The sequence below is a fragment of the Lonchura striata genome, chromosome 33 (genome assembly GCF_046129695.1).
Source record: "Lonchura striata isolate bLonStr1 chromosome 33, bLonStr1.mat, whole genome shotgun sequence".
Classification (NCBI taxonomy): domain Eukaryota; kingdom Metazoa; phylum Chordata; class Aves; order Passeriformes; family Estrildidae; genus Lonchura; species Lonchura striata.
The window spans coordinates 1,929,948-1,949,157 of NC_134635.1; the positions used below are offsets into that span (position 1 = coordinate 1,929,948).

At 50.1% G+C, this 19,210-nt stretch overlaps 1 protein-coding gene across 1 annotated transcript; it reads left to right on the forward strand.

The window, feature by feature from the left end:
* The first annotated feature begins 1,064 nt into the window (after positions 1–1,064).
* On the forward strand, positions 1,065–19,167 carry DAP3 (death associated protein 3). The gene is made up of 14 exons (XM_021532164.2): positions 1,065–1,130; positions 2,269–2,317; positions 3,596–3,638; positions 6,828–6,944; positions 9,351–9,452; positions 10,715–10,823; positions 11,210–11,302; positions 12,645–12,775; positions 12,950–13,030; positions 14,151–14,309; positions 16,100–16,159; positions 17,159–17,248; positions 17,913–18,030; positions 19,057–19,167. The coding sequence occupies exons 3-14, from the start codon at positions 3,600–3,602 to the stop codon at positions 19,140–19,142; spliced, it is 1,185 nt and encodes a 394-aa protein (XP_021387839.2). The 5' UTR covers positions 1,065–1,130; positions 2,269–2,317; positions 3,596–3,599; the 3' UTR covers positions 19,143–19,167.
* Positions 19,168–19,210: the final 43 nt, after the last annotated feature.

Genomic DNA, 19,210 nt, shown 5'->3' on the forward strand with positions numbered 1-19,210 from the left:
GAGTGTCCCTGGCTGTCCCTGAGTGTCCCTGGGTGTCTCTAGCTGTCCCTGGGTGTCCCTGGGTGTCCCTGAGTGTCCCTGGGTGTCTCTGGCTGTCCCTGAGTGTCCCTGATGTCCCTGGGTGTCCCTGATGTCCCTGTCTGTCCCTGGGTGTCTCTGGATTACTGTGGGTGTTCCTAGGTGACCTCAGATGTCTCTGTGTGTCCCTGGGTTTCCGTGGATGTCCCCGAGTGTCCCTTGGTGTCTCTGGTGTCCCTGAGTGTCCTCAGGTGTCCCTGGCTGTCCCTGAGTGTCTCTGGCTGTCCCTGGATGTCTCTGGATTTCCATGGGTGTCCCTGGGTGTCCTCGGGTGTCTCTGGGTTTCTGTGGATGTCCCTCGGTGTCCCTGTCTGTCCCTGACTGTCCTCTCTGTCCCTGTCCATCCCAGTCTGTCCCAGTCTGTCCCTGTTCATCCCAGTCTGTCCCTGTCCACCCCAGTCTGTCCCTGTCCATCCCAGTCTGTCCCAGTCTGTCCCTGTCCATCCCTGGCTGTCCCTGTGTGTCCCAGTCTGTCCCAGTCCATCCCAGTCCGTCCCGGTCCATCCCAGTCCGTCCCAGTCCATCCCTGTGTCCCCCAGGCCCTGCCCCAGCCCCAGCGCTGCCCCAGAGCCCCGGGCAGGGCCGAGCCCAGGAGCTGCCCCTGCCCAGGAGGCAGAACTGCTGCCCTGGGCAGTGCCAGCCCTGGGCAGAGCCCGGAGAGGCTGCGGAGCGTCCAGAGCCGCCTGGCCACCGCCTGTGCCCCGTGCCCTGCGATGGCCCTGCCTGCACAGGTCGGTGCCACCAGATGTGCCACCAGATGTGCCCCCATCCACGACCCACCGGCACCCTCCCAACCCGACCCATCGCACCGCTCTGATTCATTCACCCGTTTCTTCAAACCTGCCCGCAAAGCCCTTCCCGCGCCGCGAGAAATCAATTAAAACAAATTAACGCGGCTCGCCCCGGCGCCGGGGCCACGCCCACCGCGGCCACGCCCACAGTGATCATGACCACGCCCACGGCCACGCCCTCTTTGGCCACGCCCCCCGTGTCCCTCAGCGGCTCCCGTAGCGATCGCGGCGGCACCGGCGGCACCGGCGGCACCGGCCCCGGTGAGTGCGGGGCCGCCGCGGCTCTTTCGGGGCCGCCGCGGCTCCCTCGGGGCCGCCGCGGCTCCCTCGGGGCCCCCGCGGTCCCTCCCGCTTCCTCCAGGCGTCCGCGCCGCTCCGGTCCCCGGTGTGACCGGGAATGGGGCGGGCAGCGCGTGGCGGGCACCGGGGCGGGCACCGGGGCGGGCAGCGGGCCGGGCAGCGGGGCGGGCAGCGGGCCGCGCTCGGTTTTGGGTAATTTGGGGGAACCGAGGCGTTCCCGTGGGTGGGAGTGCGGCTTTGGGGTTGCCTGAGGGGGTTTTGGTGCTTTGGGGTGCTGGGTTTTGGGGTTTTGAATTCTGGGGTTCTGGATTTTGGGATTTTTGGGGTTCTGGATTTTTAGGGTTCTGAATTCTGAAATTCTGAATTGTTGGGGTTCTGAATTTTGGGATTCTGAATTTTTGGGGTTCTGAATTTTTGGGGTTCTGGATTCAGGGATTCTGGGGTTCTGGGTTTTTGGGGTTCTGAATTCAGGGGTTCTGAAGTTTTGGGGTTCTGAGTTCAGGGGTTCTGAAGTTTTGGGATTCTGAATTCTGGGATTCTGAATTTTTGGGATTTTGAATTCTGGGGTTCTGAATTGTTGGGGTTTTGGATTCAGGGATTCTGGATTCTGGGATTCTGTATTTTGGGGTTCTGAATTCTGGGGTTCTGTATTCAGTGGTTCTGAATTTTTGGGGTTCTGGGTTTTGGGATTCTGGGATTCTGCATTTTGGGGGTTTGAATTTTGGGGTTCTGAATTTTAGGGTTTTGAATTTTGGAGTTCTGAATTCTGGCGTTCTGGAATTCTGAATTTTTGGGATTCTGAACTTTGGGATTCTGAATTTTTTGGGTTCTGAAATTTTGGGGTTCTGAACTTTGGGATTCTGAACTTTGGGATTCTGAACTTTGGGATTCTGAACTTTGGGATTCTGAGCTTTGGGGTTCGGGATTCTGGATTCTGAATTTTTGGGGTTCTGAACTTTGGGATTCTGAATTCTGGGATTCTGGCAGGATGCTCAGAATTAAGGGTGGGTTTTAAAAGGAAGTCAGCAGCAAAATTTAAAAAAAAAATCAACGGGGAGTTTAAAAATATTGACATAATTCAGTTTTCTGTTTTCTGCAGGTTTTACTCACCACTTCCACCGAGGGGCAGCTTCTTCTGAGGAATTCAGGTAATTAATTAATTAACACTCCCTTGGAATGCAAATTACTGCACCCAAAGCATCCTTCTTAGGCAATGTCAGCATTTTCTCCTCGGGAAATTCTGGGGAAAAGCCCTTGGATGCAGCAGAGGTGGCAGAAGAAATCAATTTATTCCACTCTTTGCTTTTATTTTGGGTTTTTCCTCCAAGCTGGGCTGTTTTTTTGGGGATTTTTCCTTCAAGCTTGGCTGAGACCTTCAGTCTCTGCATTATTTCAGTTTTTTCCTGATAATCACTCTTACTCCTCTTAACATTTTCTGTCAAAATTCCTTTCCCACTCAAAGCCAACAAAAGACTGTTCTCCTCTCCAGGAGAATTAAATATCTTCATTTACAAAGGGGTTTTTTTTCCTCTTCATATCTCTGAGAAAATGGTGATTAAAGGAATAGTTTTTATTAGTTTGATTTATGCTTTATCAGGTTTTTTTTTTTTAAACCCTTAATATAGGGGGTTTAAAGATTAAAAAAAAATTATTTTCCATTAAATCATTCCATTAAAATGTTAAATTTCTTTGTTTCTTTATTTTCCATTAAACTATTCCATTAAAATTTTAAATTTTTTAATTCCTTTATTTTCCATTAAATTAGTCCATTAAAATTTTTAATTTTTTTAATTTCTTTATTTTCCATTAAACTATTCCACTAAAAAGTTAAATTTTTTGATTTCTTTATTTTCCATTAAATTATTCCATTCAAATTTTAAAATTTCTCATTTATTTCTTTTCCGTTAAACTATCCCATTCCAATTTTAATTATTTCAAATTTCAAACTGATTTTAATCTTAAAATTTTTTTTAAATCCATTTTAAAATTTAAAACGATTTATGATTTTAATTTTTAATGGCATGGTTTTTGTATTATTATCATTATTGCTATTATTATTGCTATTATTATTGCAATTTTTGCTGTTATTGCTTTTATTTTTATTACTACTACTACTAATAATAATAATTATTATTATTATCATTATCATTATTATCATTATTGCTATTATTATTACTTCTATTTAATTTTTTTAATAGTTTTTCCTGGGCAAGTGGTGCTGCAGCAGTCTGTGTCACTGCAGAGCATCTGACACTTGCTCTGAATTATTTGTGCCCTTTGTCACAACACAAACTTTTTATTTTATTTGTGCACTTTTTATTTTTTTTTTTTTAATTTGTGCAATTTTCAACACAAAAAATTCTCTCTCGACATAAAATATTCAGAGATAACAAAACCAACTAAAATATCCATTTCTGCTCCTGCAGGAAAATGCTGAGAAGCCTGAAAGGAATGTGCCATTCCCTGAGGGTGAGTCCTGTACGAGCCTGCTGCTATTCCCAACATTCCAACTTTCCTGTGGCCTGGAATGCCAAATCGCAGCTGTAAAAAAGTGAAATTTTTGGTGGCTGCTCTGAGCTGGGGGTGTCGACTCCCAGTGTGGGATAAGGGAGGAGCTGGGACAGAATTCCCACATTTCCCCGAGGGGTCTGGCTGGAACCAGGGTTCTGAAATCCTGCACTGGGGTAAAAAAGGGATTTTTCCTCTTGCTCTGCGTGGCTGGGACGTGCAGAGGAAGAAGCCACTCGCCTTGCAGAAATGCCAAAAATCCTGGAATTGTGGGATGTCCTGAGCTGGAAGGATCACGGAGTCCAAGGCCGGCGATCCCACCCTGTGCCGGGAGCTCCAGATGCCCCTGGAGCAGCTGTGGGGCTGTGCTGGGGCAGGAACCTTGAGATTTTTCCATTTCTGAGCCAAAAAGTGGATCCGGGGGATATTTGGGAACAGCCCGGCATTCCCAGAGCCTGGGATCCTGTGGGATATTTGGGAACAGCCCAGCATTCCCAAAACCCAGCATTCCCAAAATCCAGTATTCCCAGAGCCCGGGATCTGTGGGATATTTGGGAACAGCCTGGCATTCCCAGAACCTGGGATCCTGTGGGATATTTGGGAACAGCCCGGCATTCCCAGAACTTGGAATCTGTGGAATATTTGGGAACAGCCCGGCATTCCCAGAACCTGGGATCTGTGGGATATTTGGGACCAGCCCGGTACCCCTGAGCCCAGGATCTGTGGGATATTTGGGAACAGCCCAGCATTCCCAAAACCCAGCATTCCCAAAATCCAGTATTCCCAGAGCCTGGGATCTGTGGGATATTTGGGAACAGCTCGACATTCCCAGAGCCCTGGATTCCTGGAAATGCAGGAACAGCCCAGGATCCCTGGAAATGCGGGACCAACTCAGGATCCCTGGAAGATGTGGGACAAGCCTGGCATTTCCAAAACCCAGGATCCCTGGAAATGCGGGAACAGCCCGGCATTCCTGAGGCCGGGATTATGGGATATTTGGCACCAGCCCGGCATTCCCAGAGCCTGGCATCCCTGGAAATGCAGGACCAGCCCAGCATTTCCAAACCTGGCATCCCTGGAAATGCGGGACTAGCCCGGCATTGCCAAAGCCTGGGATCTCTGGAAGTGCGGGAACAGCCTGGGACCAGCCCGGCATTCCCAAACCCGGCATCCCTGGAAATGCGGAAACAGCCCATCATCCCTGAGCCTGGGATCTGTGGGATATTTGGGATCAGCATTCCCAAACCTGGCATCCCTGGAAATGCGGGACCAGCCCAGCATTCCCGAGCCTGTGATCTTTGGGATATTTGGGATCAGCATTCCCAAACCTGGCGTCCCTGGAAGTGCGGGACCAGCTCCACCTCACGGCTCGGCGCTCCCGCTCCATCCCGCCGCACGTGGTGGTTCGCTGCCATTTCGGGGATCCTAAAGGATCGTTTGGATTTGAGGAGGAAAAGGGCAACGTGGGAAGATTTGTTGGGTGATCTCCTGTGGGAACCCAGGAATTCCCTCTGGCTGCCCTGGGACCCCCCAGACAGAGCCCCCAGAGACACTGGCTGGGATCTCTGTCCATGAAAAAGAGTTTTCAGTCTTACAGGATGAATTACCAGCTCTGAGTGTTTGATTTAAGTAATAATTAAGTGTGGCACGGGTGCAAAAGTAAAATTTTAAAATTCTAGATTAAGAGTCCGAAGGGGGACAAGATAGAAAAAATTGGGTGTGTCTTGTCCTTTTTCTCCTTCTTCATGCCCTCCATGTTTCACTATAATGTTGGCATTTTTCTCTTGGTTTAAGCTTAGAACACACTGTTCAACATAGATAATTGATATTAGCACATTATTATAAATATAGCAGACATAGTTTCTAATATATAATGTTTGTAACATCCCACTGAGGGGCAGAGCCCCACACGCTGCCCGACAAACAGACCTGCAGCAGGGCAGCAAAACATGTTATAAATAAGCAAAAATAACCTTAAAAACCAGCACAAACGAATTATAACTTCTTTAGCAACGAAGCAAAGAGAGGCTTTTTAAAATCTCAGGATCATCAATACCACAAATTCCAACAATATTCCTATTTGCACTGCAGCTGTTTTGTTCCAGAGGGTCCAGGCTGGATTCATTCTTTCCCTAAGAGGAGGGCAAGCGCCCAAATGCCAGTTGAGGAGTGTGGAATGTGGGTAATTCCGTTTTCCCTGGAGCCCTCGTGGCTTTGCAGTGGCCCCCCGAGGAGCCCTGGGGTGGCAGCGGAGCTGCGTGGTGCCACGGGGAGCTGAGCCAGCTGTCCCTGCCTCTGAGCTTTGCATTCTGCCACACAAAATAGGAAACTGCTGGCTGTGTGTTCAGCTGCCACTGGCCCTGCCAGTGCTGCGAGGGGCTCTCGGCTTCTAGAGCCTGTCTGGAGGATGCACTTTTTAAATCATTGACAAATGTTTGTGTTTTCTTTCACCACAGCATAATAAAATGCTTGTCCTGCCACTGCTCACTTCCTTGCCTGTTTTGGCTGGGCTTTGCAAGGCAGGCTTCAGCAGTCTGTCTGGGGAAAAATGAATTAATCAGCTTAGCTGGCTGTTTTGGTTTCTCAGCCACGTCTGTATCCTAATGCCAGAGTCTGGATGCAGGGACACAGAGAAATCGGTGTAGGCAGTGTAATTATAAATATCAAATAGTGGGCAGTGCTGCACTAATCCCTCGGTAATTGAGGTGATTATGGATTGCTAGACAGCCTGGATTTTCAGGGTGCTGCCACTCCTCAGTGTAGGCAGAAACATGGTGGGCACTTCCCAGCAGTGAGAATGGATGTGGGATCTGCAGGAATTCTCTGGGGTAAAACTCAGGGGCAGGGCTGAGGTGGCTTCAGGTGGAACTGGCTCGGGTGGGGATGGTTTCAGTGCAGGCATCTAAATGTGAAACCTGCTTCTGCAGCATGTGGGTTTTCCTGATGAATTTCCATGCTAATGATGAGTTTTCATCCTAATTGCAATCAGAGTTCAGCTCTGGGTTGCGCGTGCCTCGGCGGGATCACGGAGCGCTCGGAGCAGACTCCCTGGGCTGGATTTCACCAGCTGACAGCTTTGTTGTCTCTTTGCCTTGCTTTTCCTTGGCTGCTGACAGCTTTGTTGCCTCTTTTGCCTTGTTCTCCCCTCAGCTGGAGCGTGGCTGTGCCCTCCACACGACATCCAGGGCTGGCCTGAGCTCTGTGTCCAGCCAGGATGTGCCTGCACAAAAGCCCCGAGCAATTTTCCACACCAGCGAGAGCGACCCGGTGAGTGACTGCCACCTCTGTCCCTGCCCGCTGCCAGCCCTGGGTGCCACCAGGGGCCATCCTGGCAGCCAGCACTGCTGCCTGGCACTCTGCTGGTCCTGGGAAGGGGGTACACAGACCGAAATTTGGGATCAGCTCCGAGGGAACGGGCTGTGGCTGTACAGGGCGCCTGCTCAGCACGGGGCTGTTCTGCAGGGGGTAGAACAGGTACTGATCCCTTCTCCAGAGCTGCACAGATGAGAGACAGATGCAGAGAAGCTGGGACAGGGCTTAGCTTGTCATCACCCCCCATGAATTTCAACTCCAGGGTTATTCTTCCCTGGAAAAGCCTGCCTTGAGTTGGCTGTGAAGGGGATAAAAACCACACCGCAGATGACCTCAGCGCAGCTCTGCAGCATCAACGATTCCAGCCTCACACTCTGTTGTCTGGAGCACAAAATGAAGGGCAGCTAAATGAATGGAAGAAGCCTTTTCGAGGTGCTTTTCTGCTGCCGTGTAATTGGAGTCTCTGTGCTGATTCCTCTGGAGTCTCTATGGAAACGGCAGCGGGAGATGATCCGCTGCACGTGACCCCGTGTCTCCACGGATTGCACAGCACAGGCCAGATGGCCACCATTGTCCCCACTGGCCTCTGCCTGCTTTTTGGTTGCCAGGCAACTCCTCTGGCATTCTGACTTGTGCCTGAGCTTTGGCACAGCTTTGGCACAGCTCTGGCCGGCGCTGGGTCACTCCAGCAGCAAACCCTGGTGGCACCCCAGCTCCTGCACCACACAATCCCATTGAATTTGGACTAAGAAAGCCACCAAACACCACATTTTTTCATCAGTTTGTTTATCCTTCCATTAGCAAAACTCCAAGTGACTAAACACGAGGATAAATGATGTAGGAGAGTTAAGGAATTTATCCAAAGTCATGCAGCAAGTCAGGGATAAAGCTGAGAATGAAAATGGGCTCTGGAGTCCTGCTCTTCTGGAAAACCACAGGTGCTGTGTCCAGCACGTGCAGGAGAACTCCAGGGAAGCCACAGTTTGAAACAAGGTTGGGAAAAAGAAGTGTCACTTCACTCTTATCCTCAGGTGATGCCTCCTTACAGCAGGGCACCTCTTGAGCAGCCAGGATTTAACATTTCCCCCCCGTTGCAAAGATTTCCTGACCAGTGAAGCCCCGTTTGGCAGCTCCAGCAGCTCAACCCTTTGCTGAAGTTACCAAACTTTCTGGAAATCATTCCTTGAACCAGGAGTTCCTCAAATCCTGCAGCTGTGCCAAGGTAAACCACAGAGTCCAGGACACCCTAGGGAGGTGTGGAACAGGGGCAGTTGCTGAGTAAAAGGGGCAGAAGGTGAGAGCAGAGGTGTATTTTGTGCTGAAAGGCTGCAAATCTGTCCTGAAGAAGGGAAGGGACATTTAACAAAAATCCTGGGGCCAGAAAATTCATGGATATGCAACAGAGATTCCAGCAGTGGTCCGTGAAGAGCCCATCAAGAGCTGGGAAAAGCCAAATATTCCTGGCCAAACAGGCAGAAGTCACACCTGCACACAAAAATGCTGGCACGTAAAATAAGGAAAACAAGGAAATTGTTGTATTTGTTGTTGTGCATTCCAGTTTTTATATATAACAGGAATAAAGAGGAGGACAGTTTTACTTTAAATCCATGGGAAAAAAATGCAGAAAGCAGAGCAGGACAAGATCTAAGCTTCAAAGATTAACACAAAACTGCTAAAAGTCACACAGGAAGGGCTGCAGAGCAGTCTCTGTTTACTGTCCTAATTAGACAAGATACAAAAAAGGATGACTTGAGCAAGAGGAAATAAGTAACTTTGCAGGTATTGCATGGCAGGAAAAGAGAATAATGAAAGGAAAGAGGCAGGCATTAAATGAAATTCTCAGATCCCAGTGACAAGAGCTTCTTGCTGTCATTATGGTGAGACCTGCAGGGTAAAAACTAGAAATAAATGCAGCAGGATTCAAGTCCAGTGGAGGAAGAGCCCTGATCACTGAGGTCACCACAAGGGACTGGAAATTCTTGCCCCAGAAAAAAGATGAGGAGTTTTTAAGCCTCCAACCCCAGTAATGAAATGGCACCGTGGGAATCTCACTGCTGGGAGGCAGCAGCCCCAAGGCAGAAAACATCATTTTGTCACAGAAGAAAGTGAATGTGACACCAGCAGGGAGCTCAGAAGGGTGTCACACCTCTGGCAAGGTTTGGGGGGGCTGTTGAAAGGTGAGGTAAATTTGTGGTGCCTCCAAAACACCACAAGCTCCGGGAATCCCTTTATTGTTTAGTGCCAAAAAAACCCCAAAAATTCCTGCTTTATCTGCTCTGCCTCCCAGCAAGAGAGCATTGCCACCCTGCGTGCAGCAAAGAGGCATCACCAGGGTGCAAAATTCCCATTTTGTTCTTCCAGGCCAAGCACACGGAGCAGCACGAGGGGCGTCTCTACGACATCCCCCTGGAGGAGGTGAAGGCTGTGTTCCCCCATGGGCTGCCCCACCGTTTCCAGCAGCAGGTATTGCACCTTGGAATGCACAAATCCAAGTCAAAAACGTTTCAGACCCTAGCAAACAACTAAAAGCAATTCTCATTTTCAATTGAAACCATAAAATCATTTACCAACCTTACAAAAAAACCACAAAAAATCACAGAAGTTTAAATATTATAATAAAAATAATCACAAAATAAAAAAAAATTAAATACTATACAGGGGGAGTTTAAGTCCTATACAAAAAAGTTTTAATTTTATACATAAAAGTCAAAAATTTTAAAATAAAAAATATTAAGCCTATCCTATCCTCCCTCTTTCTTCTTCCTTATTTCCATATTCTTAATATTAACACTCACAAATCAGTTTAAAATAAAAAAAACACCATTTAATAGAAATAATAAACATTAAAAAACTATAAACATTTAACACATAATATACCATATAAAAATAACAATAAATAATAACCCAAAAAAAAATCTAAAAGTATATATGCACAGGTGCAAAAGTAAAATTTTAGGGTTCTAGATTAGGGGTTCAAAGGGGACAAGATGGAGAAAATTGGGTGTGCCTTGTCCTTTTTCTCCTTCTTCATGCCCTCCATGTTTCACTGTGGTGTTGGCATTTTTCTGTTGGTTCAGGCTGGGGACACACTGTCCAATGTAGGTGACAGATATTGGCACGTTCTTGTAAATGCAGCCCAGGGAGTTTCTGGTATTTAATGTTTGTCACATCCCACTGAGGGCAGAGCCCCACACGCTGCCCTGCAGGACAGAGCTGGGCAGGGCAGCAGAACATGTGAGAGATAAACAGAATAAACAACCTGGAAACCAGCACAGACCAATTATGGCTTCTGCTTTGGCAATGGGCAGAAAGACAGAGACTTTTACAGTCTGGGAATCATCAATACCTCAGAATCTGACAGAGGACAGACCTTTGAGGGTCTGATTTGTGTGGCGAGGCAGATGGGCTCTGCTCTGTCAGCCTGGTTCAGGAACAGATTCCTGTTCAAATACCTGTGCAAATCCAGTTGATTGAGTTGGATTCATGCACAGGCCCAGCCTGTGGGAACAGGGTGGAGCAGGTGACCCAAAAAATCCTTCCTGGGCACAGACAAAATCCTTCCACCGAGGGCAAGCAGCACCTGGCCACCTCTCAAGTGCTGCTTGCCCAACCCTGTGGGTGCTGCTGGGCAGAGCTGGGGGTGTTGGAGCCTCCAGGCAGGGCTGGAGCAGGGCTGGAGGGGTCCCTGGGGACAGCTGGTGGCAGTTTGGTGACTCCTATCTCAGATCCAGACCTTCAACGAGGCGCGGGTGATGGTGCGGAAGCCGGCGCTGGAGATCCTGGCTTACCTGAAGGGCTCCAGCTTCGCCCACCCTGCTGTGAGATATGTGATCTGTATCCTTGAATTTGAGGGTGGAATGAAGAGAAACACGAGAATTTAGTGCGGGGGAGAGGGTGGTTGTGACCCTGAGCTGCTCTGGTCTTCAGGAGGTGGTTGTGCCCCGTGGTCTGTGCTCGGTGCAGGGACTCCAGGCACTTGAGGGAGCTCAGAGCTTGGATGCCTTTGTCCTAACTCGTGGCAGGGTCAGCACACAGGGCAGGGGCTCCTCAGTTCTGCTCAGTGGGGTGGGGGACAGAGAGCAGAAACTCTCTGAGTGAAATGCCATCCTTGCTTTGACGAGCTCTTTGTGCCCTTTCTGAACTCCCTTTCTGGAGGAATCACACTCAAGTACAAACTGAAGTGGTTTTTCAAAGACTTTCCTTGACAATCCTTGTTGGAGATGGTGAGAGAGGAACAGGGAAGACCATGACCCTGTGCCACGTGGTTCACTACTGCTCCAGGCAGGGCTGGCTGGTGCTGCACGTCCCGGATGGTGAGAAAGCCAGGGCTCTGTTACCACACCAAACACCCAAAGAGCTGCTTCAGGAGCTGTAGGATATCCACACCAAACACCAAAATCAGCTGCTTCAGGAGCTGTAGGATATCCCACACCAAACACCAAAATCAGCTGCTTCAGGAGCTGTAGGATATCCCAAACCAAACACCCAAACAGCTGCCTCAGGAGCTGTAGGATATCCCACACCAAACACCAAAATCAGCTGCTTCAGGAGCTGTAGGATATCCCACACCAAACACCCAAAGAGCTGCTTCAGGAGCTGTAGGATATCCCACACCAAACACCAAAATCAGCTGCTTCAGGAGCTGTAGGATATCCCACACCAAACACCAAAATCAGCTGCTTCAGGAGCTGTAGGATATCCCACACCAAACACCCAAAGAGCTGCTTCAGGAGCTGTAGGATATCCCACACCAAACACCAAAATCAGCTGCTTCAGGAGCTGTAGGATATCCCAAACCAAACACCAAAATCAGCTGCTTCAGGAGCTGTAGGATATCCACACCAAACACCCAAACAGCTGCTTCAGGAGCTGTAGGATGTCCCACCACAATCTATCCTTGTTTTTCTCTAGTGGAAAAAGCTCATAAAACACAAACCCCCCCAATAAAACAGAGCATAATTAGTTATTTTCACCTGCTCACACGTTCTGTGGGCCGGGGTGGTTTTCTCCATTGGGAAGAGATTGTTTGGGTGTGTGTGGCCTCCTCTGATCCCAAGGGAGAGATCTCCAGGAAGGACGGAGCTGCACCACCTCTGGGGTGCCCCACAGCAACATTCCCTGTGGAAATGGAGGCAGAGGGGGCACCAGGATGATCAGAGGGATCAGGGGAGCAGCTCTGCTGTGAGAATTGGGATTGTTCAGCCTGGAGAAGAAAAAGGCTCTGGGTTTACCTTTTTGTGGCCTTCCAGGACCTAAAGGGACTAGAAGAAGAACGGAGAGAGGTTGTTTACAAGGGGGAATGGCCTCCCACTGCCAGAGGGCAGGGATAGGTGGGATGTTGGGAAGAATTCCTCCCTGTGAGGGTGGGGAGGCCCCGAGGAGCTGAGGATGCCCCTGGGTCCCTGGCAGTGTCCAAGGCCGGGGTGGATGGGGCTTGGAGCTCCCTGGGATGCTGGAAGGTGTCCCTGCCATGGCAGGGGGTGGGACTGGTTCATCTTCAAGGTCCCTCCCAACCCAAACCATTCCATGATTCTGTGACTTCCCTTACCAGAGCTGCAGACACAACACAAACACCCCTACCATCCCCACCTCCTAACATTATTTTGACTAAAAAACCCCAAAAAATTCAAAACAACTGTTTTATTTTGCTCACAGCTCATCTCTGGGTGAAGAACTGCAAGGAGCTTTTTCAGTCTTCCTACAACAAAGACCGGCTGGATCAGCCTCTGCAGGCCTCAGTGTGGCTCAAGAACTTCAAAACCTCCAATGAACGTTTCCTGCAGGAGGTTTGTGGCTGCAAACCCCACCCACCACTCTCAGCTGCTGTAGGAAAAGCAGTTTAGATCCATCCTCTCCGTGAGGATGGCTGGTGCTGGGTGGATACTCCTCCCAGATTCTGCAATCCAGCCTTGCTTTGCCTCCTATCATCCCCAAATCTCATCCTAGTTTTCTTCCCACAGATAAAAACACAAAAAAAATACACGTGGGGCAAAAGAGAAAGCACAGAGGAGGGCAGACCTTTGAGGGAAGTGGTGGAGCAGGTAAGGAGCAGCCCCTGCTGCTGGTGTGGTCTCACCTTGCACCAGAGTTTTTGGAACAGATTGTTCCTAAAGATCTTCGAGATACGAGTCCTGGGAAATAGAAAGTGTCTCCCTATCAACAAAAGATGTTGTGGAGGATCTGTAAAGAAAATTGTACAGAGAATTTGGATAGAAGACAAAGTTAGAATTAGAAGTTCCCATGTTTTGATGCTCACACTGCTCTTGGAAGAGGTTGTTGACTGTCAGTTTGTCTTCCCCTGGAAGGGCTGCCCAAAAGTCACCCCCTAGCAAGAAATTCTCTTGGTTTGACAAGCAGGATCCTTCCCGGAAAGGGAAAATGTAAACCCCCTCCTTTTGAATTATTACAATTTTGAAATTAAAAAGCTCACAGGCAAAGATGGGAGTAGGCATAACAGTTCTTTACCAGGAAGGCTACAAATACAAATGTAATAATAATGAAAAAAATATATTGACAGAGTCAGAATCTGCCCTGACACCTGTGGGTCAGGGTGGTGGCAGCAGTGCCATTAAATGGTGGCTGTAGTAGGTTTTTTTGTTTGTTTGGTTGGTTGGTTTTGTTTTTTTTTTTTTTTTTGGGTGACAAATGTGATTTTATTGAAGCAGGGATCCTGTAGGAGGGTGGATTTTTGCTCTGAAGCTCCAGGGGTGCTGGAGATGGGCCTGGGCTTCCTCTGGGAATGCAGTGGGGAAGGAAGCTCCTCCTCTGGGAATGCAGGGGGAAGAAAGCTGCTCCTCTGGGAATGCAGTGGGAAAAGCTGTTCTGGTGTCCCAAAATCCCAGATTATATCCAAGTAGGAATTCTTGGCTCCTCCCCCTGGGCAGAGCATCTCCCCATGGGGTGGTGGAATTTCATCAGCCATGCAGGGCCAATGAACAGGAGATAATTAATAATTAATGGCCCATGAACAGGAGATAATAAATAAATAATGAACAGAAGAGATCTCCTGGAGGGAGGACTGGTGGTGGGAGAGATAAATAAAAAACTGCCCCATGAACAGCAGAGAGCTGCCCCAGCTCTGCCAGGTGGCAAACAGAGCTTGCTGAATCTTTCGTGCTGGGTCAGGCACAGGCTGAGCTGTGCTCCTTGTGCTCCCCGCAGGGCCTGGCTCGGGTCAGGAGCGCCAGCGACGCCCTGGGGGTGGTGCTGAGGGAGCTCAGGCAGCAGAGCCACCGCGGCTCCTTCCGGCTCCTGGTGGCCGTGGACGGCGTCAACGCGCTCTGGGGAAGGACCACGCTGAGCAGGGAGGACAAGAGCCCGGTGAGGACGGTGCCTCTTGTAGCTGGGACAGTCACAAGAGCAAGCGACGCTCCCTGTTCAGGCTGCCTCAAAGCTGGTTTTATTCTAGCATGCTTTTTCTACATTCTTACAGAACTAACAAATTTACGCTTCACTCATTGCTCAGGAAACACAAAAAAAGTGCTCGTTGGAATAGATTTCTCTTATTTATCCTTTTTTCTTTCTTGGTTTCTATGTTGTCAACCTTGATAGGAAATTCTTTCAGGTGTAAGCATGGATCCTCTCATCAAACTTCTCTCTGCTCACAGAATTCACTGTGAAACCTCTTCCACAGATTCCTTTTTGGGCTGTGACAAGAACCCTGTGAGGATGATGCCTCTTGTAGCTGGGACAGTCACAAGAGCAAGCAACACTCCCTGTTCAGGCTGCCTCAAAGCTGGTTTTTATTCTAGCATGCTTTTACAAAACTCAGTTTACACTTTAGATCCATTGGTGATTTTGATGTTTTCCTCTTGGGAGCAGAGTGCAGGAACTCCTGCACCTTGCTGTTGTTTTCAGCATCCAAAAGAGATGAGCCAACCACCCAGAGCAGCAGCAGAAGAGTTTGAGTTTTCCACCTCAGGCAGCTTGCATTCCAGTGTTTTCATCTCCAACATCCAAGCACAAAATGAATTACAGAAATATTTTCCATGGCTTTGTCGTAGTTGGGACAGAGACAATACAAAGCAGCACACTCCATTTTCAGAAGGCTTAAATTTTTCTACATTCTTACAAAACTCATAAGTTTACACTTCACTCATTGCTCAGGAAACACAAAAAAAGTGCTCATTGGAATAGATTTCTCTTATTTATCCTTTTTTTTTTCTTGGTTTCTATGTTGTCAACCTTGATAGGAAATTCTTTCAGGTGTAAACATGGATCCTCTCATCAAACTTCTCTCTGCTCACAGAATTCACTGTGAAACCTCTTCCACAGATTGGGCTACCTAACAACAGAGGCCAGAAAAAACTAAAGGAATAAAAGCAATTCTACTTATTGAAATGCCTTCAGGTTTTTGGGCTACACCCAAAAAATGGATGATGGGTCACAGGTTTTTATACTTTTTGGCCCATTTGCATATTGGGGGTTAATCTTCCAATTCCAGCTTTAGGTAATGAAGTCATTTACCCCAAGTTTGCTTCTCTCAATTCACTTTTGTTTATATTTTTCAAGGCCTAAGGCAGTGAGGTGTCCTTGATTCCCAGGCCTGGAGAGGGATTGTTGTGTCTGACCAAAATGGGAAAGCTGTAGTTAGCATTGTCTATGGAATTTAGAGTTATACAACAAAGAATTGCAGGATTATAAATATAGAAAAAAATTTAAAATATTTAAAAAATAGAAAAATATATAAAAATTATGAAAGCTAAAATCCTAAGGCATCATTCCCCCCTCATCATTCCCCCAGAGCTCTGCCCTGGGGACATCCCTGATTCCTGCTGCAGGGAGGCTGTTTGGTTCAGTTTTATTTCTGTGGCAATCCCTGAAAACGTCCAGGCTTTGGAGGGGCCTGAAAGCTTCAGGTTGTGCTTTAGACAATTTTTTACTGCATTTCTCCCTGGGGCAGAAGTGCAGGTGGGTGTTGCAGAGGCAGGGCCTGGGTGTTGCTCAGTGCAGCTTGACTCAGGCTCGATGCTGCAGGGTGAAGGGAAAGCAAAGAAAAAAAACCTGAAAGATAGAAACAATCCCAGCCTCACTGGGAGGAGGGGAGGGGAATTTGTGTCTCAGAGAAAAGCTGCTGAAAATGAAATAGTGATGCAGCCCATCTCCACCAGGTCTCTCCGGAGGAGCTGACGCTCGTGCACAACCTGAGGAAGATGGTGAAGAACGACTGGGTGAGTTCCAAGCTCTGCTCTTTGCCCCTCTCTGTCCCAGCACTTCAATCCCAGCAATTAAATCTGCCACAAACCCAAAACCACGAGTCCAGGAGAGCACAGACCTGGCAGCAGTGTGACACCACCTGAGGAGAATGAGGGCAGCTGGAATCTGTGGCAGCATCTCCTGATTCCCCTGCCAAGCTCTGCTGGAGGACCCTGAGCTGGGGGTGTTTGATACCCTTGGGACAGTTTGAGTTCTTTGAGCTCATGAAAATTTCTGGTTTCTGAACATTTTGCTCCTCCTGCTGCTTTTTCAATGCCCTGGATGCTCAGAGCTAGAACGAGTAGGCTGCAGATTGAAAGGTGTATAGGAAAATCCATTTTAAAGTATTTCACTTGTTGGCGTAAAAAACCCATTATAGGTAAGAAATTTTAATGCCAGCCCTGGGAACATGAGCTGTGTATTTATTTTATTTTCCCCGGTGCTCTCATGGACTTGGAGCAGCCAGGATGAGTGTGGTCAGGAGCATGGTAAAAAGTTAATCTTTGTAGAATTTTTGAAGAATCCAGATCCCAAAATGGGATCTTAAAGCCCACTCAGTCCCACCCCTGCTGTGGGCAGGGACAGCTTCTGCTGTCCCAGGCTGCTCCCAGTCCCATCCAACCTGGCCTTGGGCACTTCCAGGGATCCAGGGACAGCCACAGCTTCTCTGGGCACCTCCTCACGCTCACAGCCAGGAATTCCTTCCCAAAATCCCATCTATCCACGCCCTGTTACTGTGAAACCATCTCCCCTTGTCCTGCCCCTCCATCCCTTGTCCCCAGCCCCTCTTCAGCCCTGGCAGGAGCTCTGAGCTCTCCCTGGAGCTGCTCCTCTCCAGGTGAGCTCCAGAGCAGAGGGGCTCCTCTGGACTTGCTCCAGCAGTTCCATTTTCCAAGAAAAAGATGCCTCAGGGGTTGATCCTAAACTAATTAGCACTGGGTTTGCAGCTTATTTTATTCTGATCTGCGTTCCAGAGTGGAGGTGCCATCGTGACCACCCTGAGCCAGACTGGCTCGCTCTTCAAACCCAGCTCAGCCTACACTCCCCAGGAGCTGCTGGGAAAGGTGAATTATGTTGGGATTTTTTTATTTATTTTGGTTTTTTTTTCCCCTCTTCACATTGGGAAACAAACAAAAATCTTGGTTCTGCTCAAGGGGACGCTGTTCAGGGTTTGGATCACAGCCACCTTTGGGTCAGCAGTGCCCTGACAGCCAGGGGAGCCAAAAGTGTCCTGGGGTGTGCCAGGCACAGGGGCGAGGCAGGGATTTGGGCATCAGCATCTGTGAAAGGTCTGAGGCTGCTGGGGAGTGCCCAAAGGAGGGACACGAGGATGGTGAAGGCTCTGGAGGATGAGGAGCATCCGAGGGCATTTCTGCGCAGCTGGAGAAGAGCCTGAAGGAGACCTCGGGGACCTGCAGCTCCTCGGGAGGGGCAGCTCGGACCTCTGTGACCCGGACAGGACCTGGGGGATTTCTGGAGCTGTGTCAGGGCAGGGTTGGGCTGGGTATCTTCTTCCAGAGGGTGCTGGGCACGGAACAGGGAATGTCACAGCCCCAGCGGAGTTTGGACACCGCTCCCAGGCACAGGATGGGATTTTTGGGGTGTCTCAGGAGCTGGACTGGGTGATCCCTGTGTGTCCCTCCCAACTCTGGATATCCACACCTCCATGACTGAGCTGTTTGAGGTTTTTTGAGCACTGACCCTGAGTGACCTCCCTCCCCTCCCCAGGAGGGCTTCGATGCCTTGGACCCCTTTGTGCCCATCCCAGTCCCAAATTACAGCCCCAGGGAGTTCGAGAGCTGCTACGGCTACTACCTGGAGCGCAGGTGGCTGCAGCACGAGCAAGGTCAGAGCTGGGGAGGGGCAAACCCATCTCCCCCAACCCTCCATCTCTCCCCAGCCCTCCATCTCCCCCCAGCTCTCCATCTCTCTCCAAACTCCTCCATCTCTCCCCCAGCCCTCCATCTCCCCCCAGCCCTCCATCTCTCTCCAAACTCCTCCATCCCTCCCCATCCCCTCCATCTCCCCCATCCCCTCCATCTCTCCCCATCCCCTCCATCCCCTCCATCCCCTCCATCTCCCCCATCCCCTCCATCTCCCCCATCCCCTCCATCTCCCCCATCCCCTCCATCCCCCCCATCCCTCCATCCCTCCCCATCCCCTCCATCCCTCCCCATCCCCTCCATCTCTCCCATCCCCTCCATCCCTCCCCATCCCCTCCATCTCCCCCATCCCCTCCATCCCTCCCCATCCCCTCCCTCTCTCCCATCCCCTCCATCTCCCCCATCCCCTCCATCCCTCCCCATCCCCTCCATCCCTCCCCATCCCCTCCATCTCCTCCATCCCCTCCATCTCCCCCATCCCCTCCATCCCCCCCATCCCTCCATCCCTCCCCATCCCCTCCATCCCTCCCCATCCCCTCCATCTCTCCCATCCCCTCCATCCCTCCCCATCCCCTCCATCTCCCCCATCCCCTCCATCCCTCCCCATCCCCTCCCTCTCTCCCATCCCCTCCATCTCCCCCATCCCCTCCATCCCTCCCCATCCCCTCCATCCCTCCCCATCCCCTCCATCTCCTCCATCCCCTCCATCTCCCCCATCCCCTCCATCTCTCCCCATCCCCTCCATCCCTCCCCATCCCCTCCATCTCCTCCATCCCCTCCATCTCCCCCATCCCCTCCATCTCTCCCCATCCCCTCCATCTCCCCCATCCCTCCCCATCCCCTCCCTCTCTCCCATCCCCTCCATCTCCCCCATCCCCTCCATCTCCCCCATCCCCTCCATCTCCCCCATCCCCTCCATCCCTCCCCATCCCCTCCATCTCCCTCAGCCCCTCCATCTCCATCTCCCTCTCCCTCTCCCTCTCTCGCAGCGCGCACTGAGGACGGCAAGGCGGAGCTGCGGTTCCTGAGCGGCTCCAACCCGCGGCAGCTGGAGCGGCTGGCGGGGCCCCTGTAGCGCAATAAACGCTCCGTTCCCCCGCTCTCGGCTCCGCGTCCCGCGGGCGGGCCCGGCCCCGGTCCTGG

Coding starts and splice junctions, on each gene's coding strand:
- DAP3 (XM_021532164.2), top strand. CDS start 3,600: ATGCTGAGAAGCCTGAAAGGAATGTGCCATTCCCTGAGG. Junction 6,945..9,350: donor ACACCAGCGAGAGCGACCCG/GTGAGTGACTGC, acceptor TTGTTCTTCCAG/GCCAAGCACACGGAGCAGCA. Junction 18,031..19,056: donor GTGGCTGCAGCACGAGCAAG/GTCAGAGCTGGG, acceptor CCTCTCTCGCAG/CGCGCACTGAGGACGGCAAG.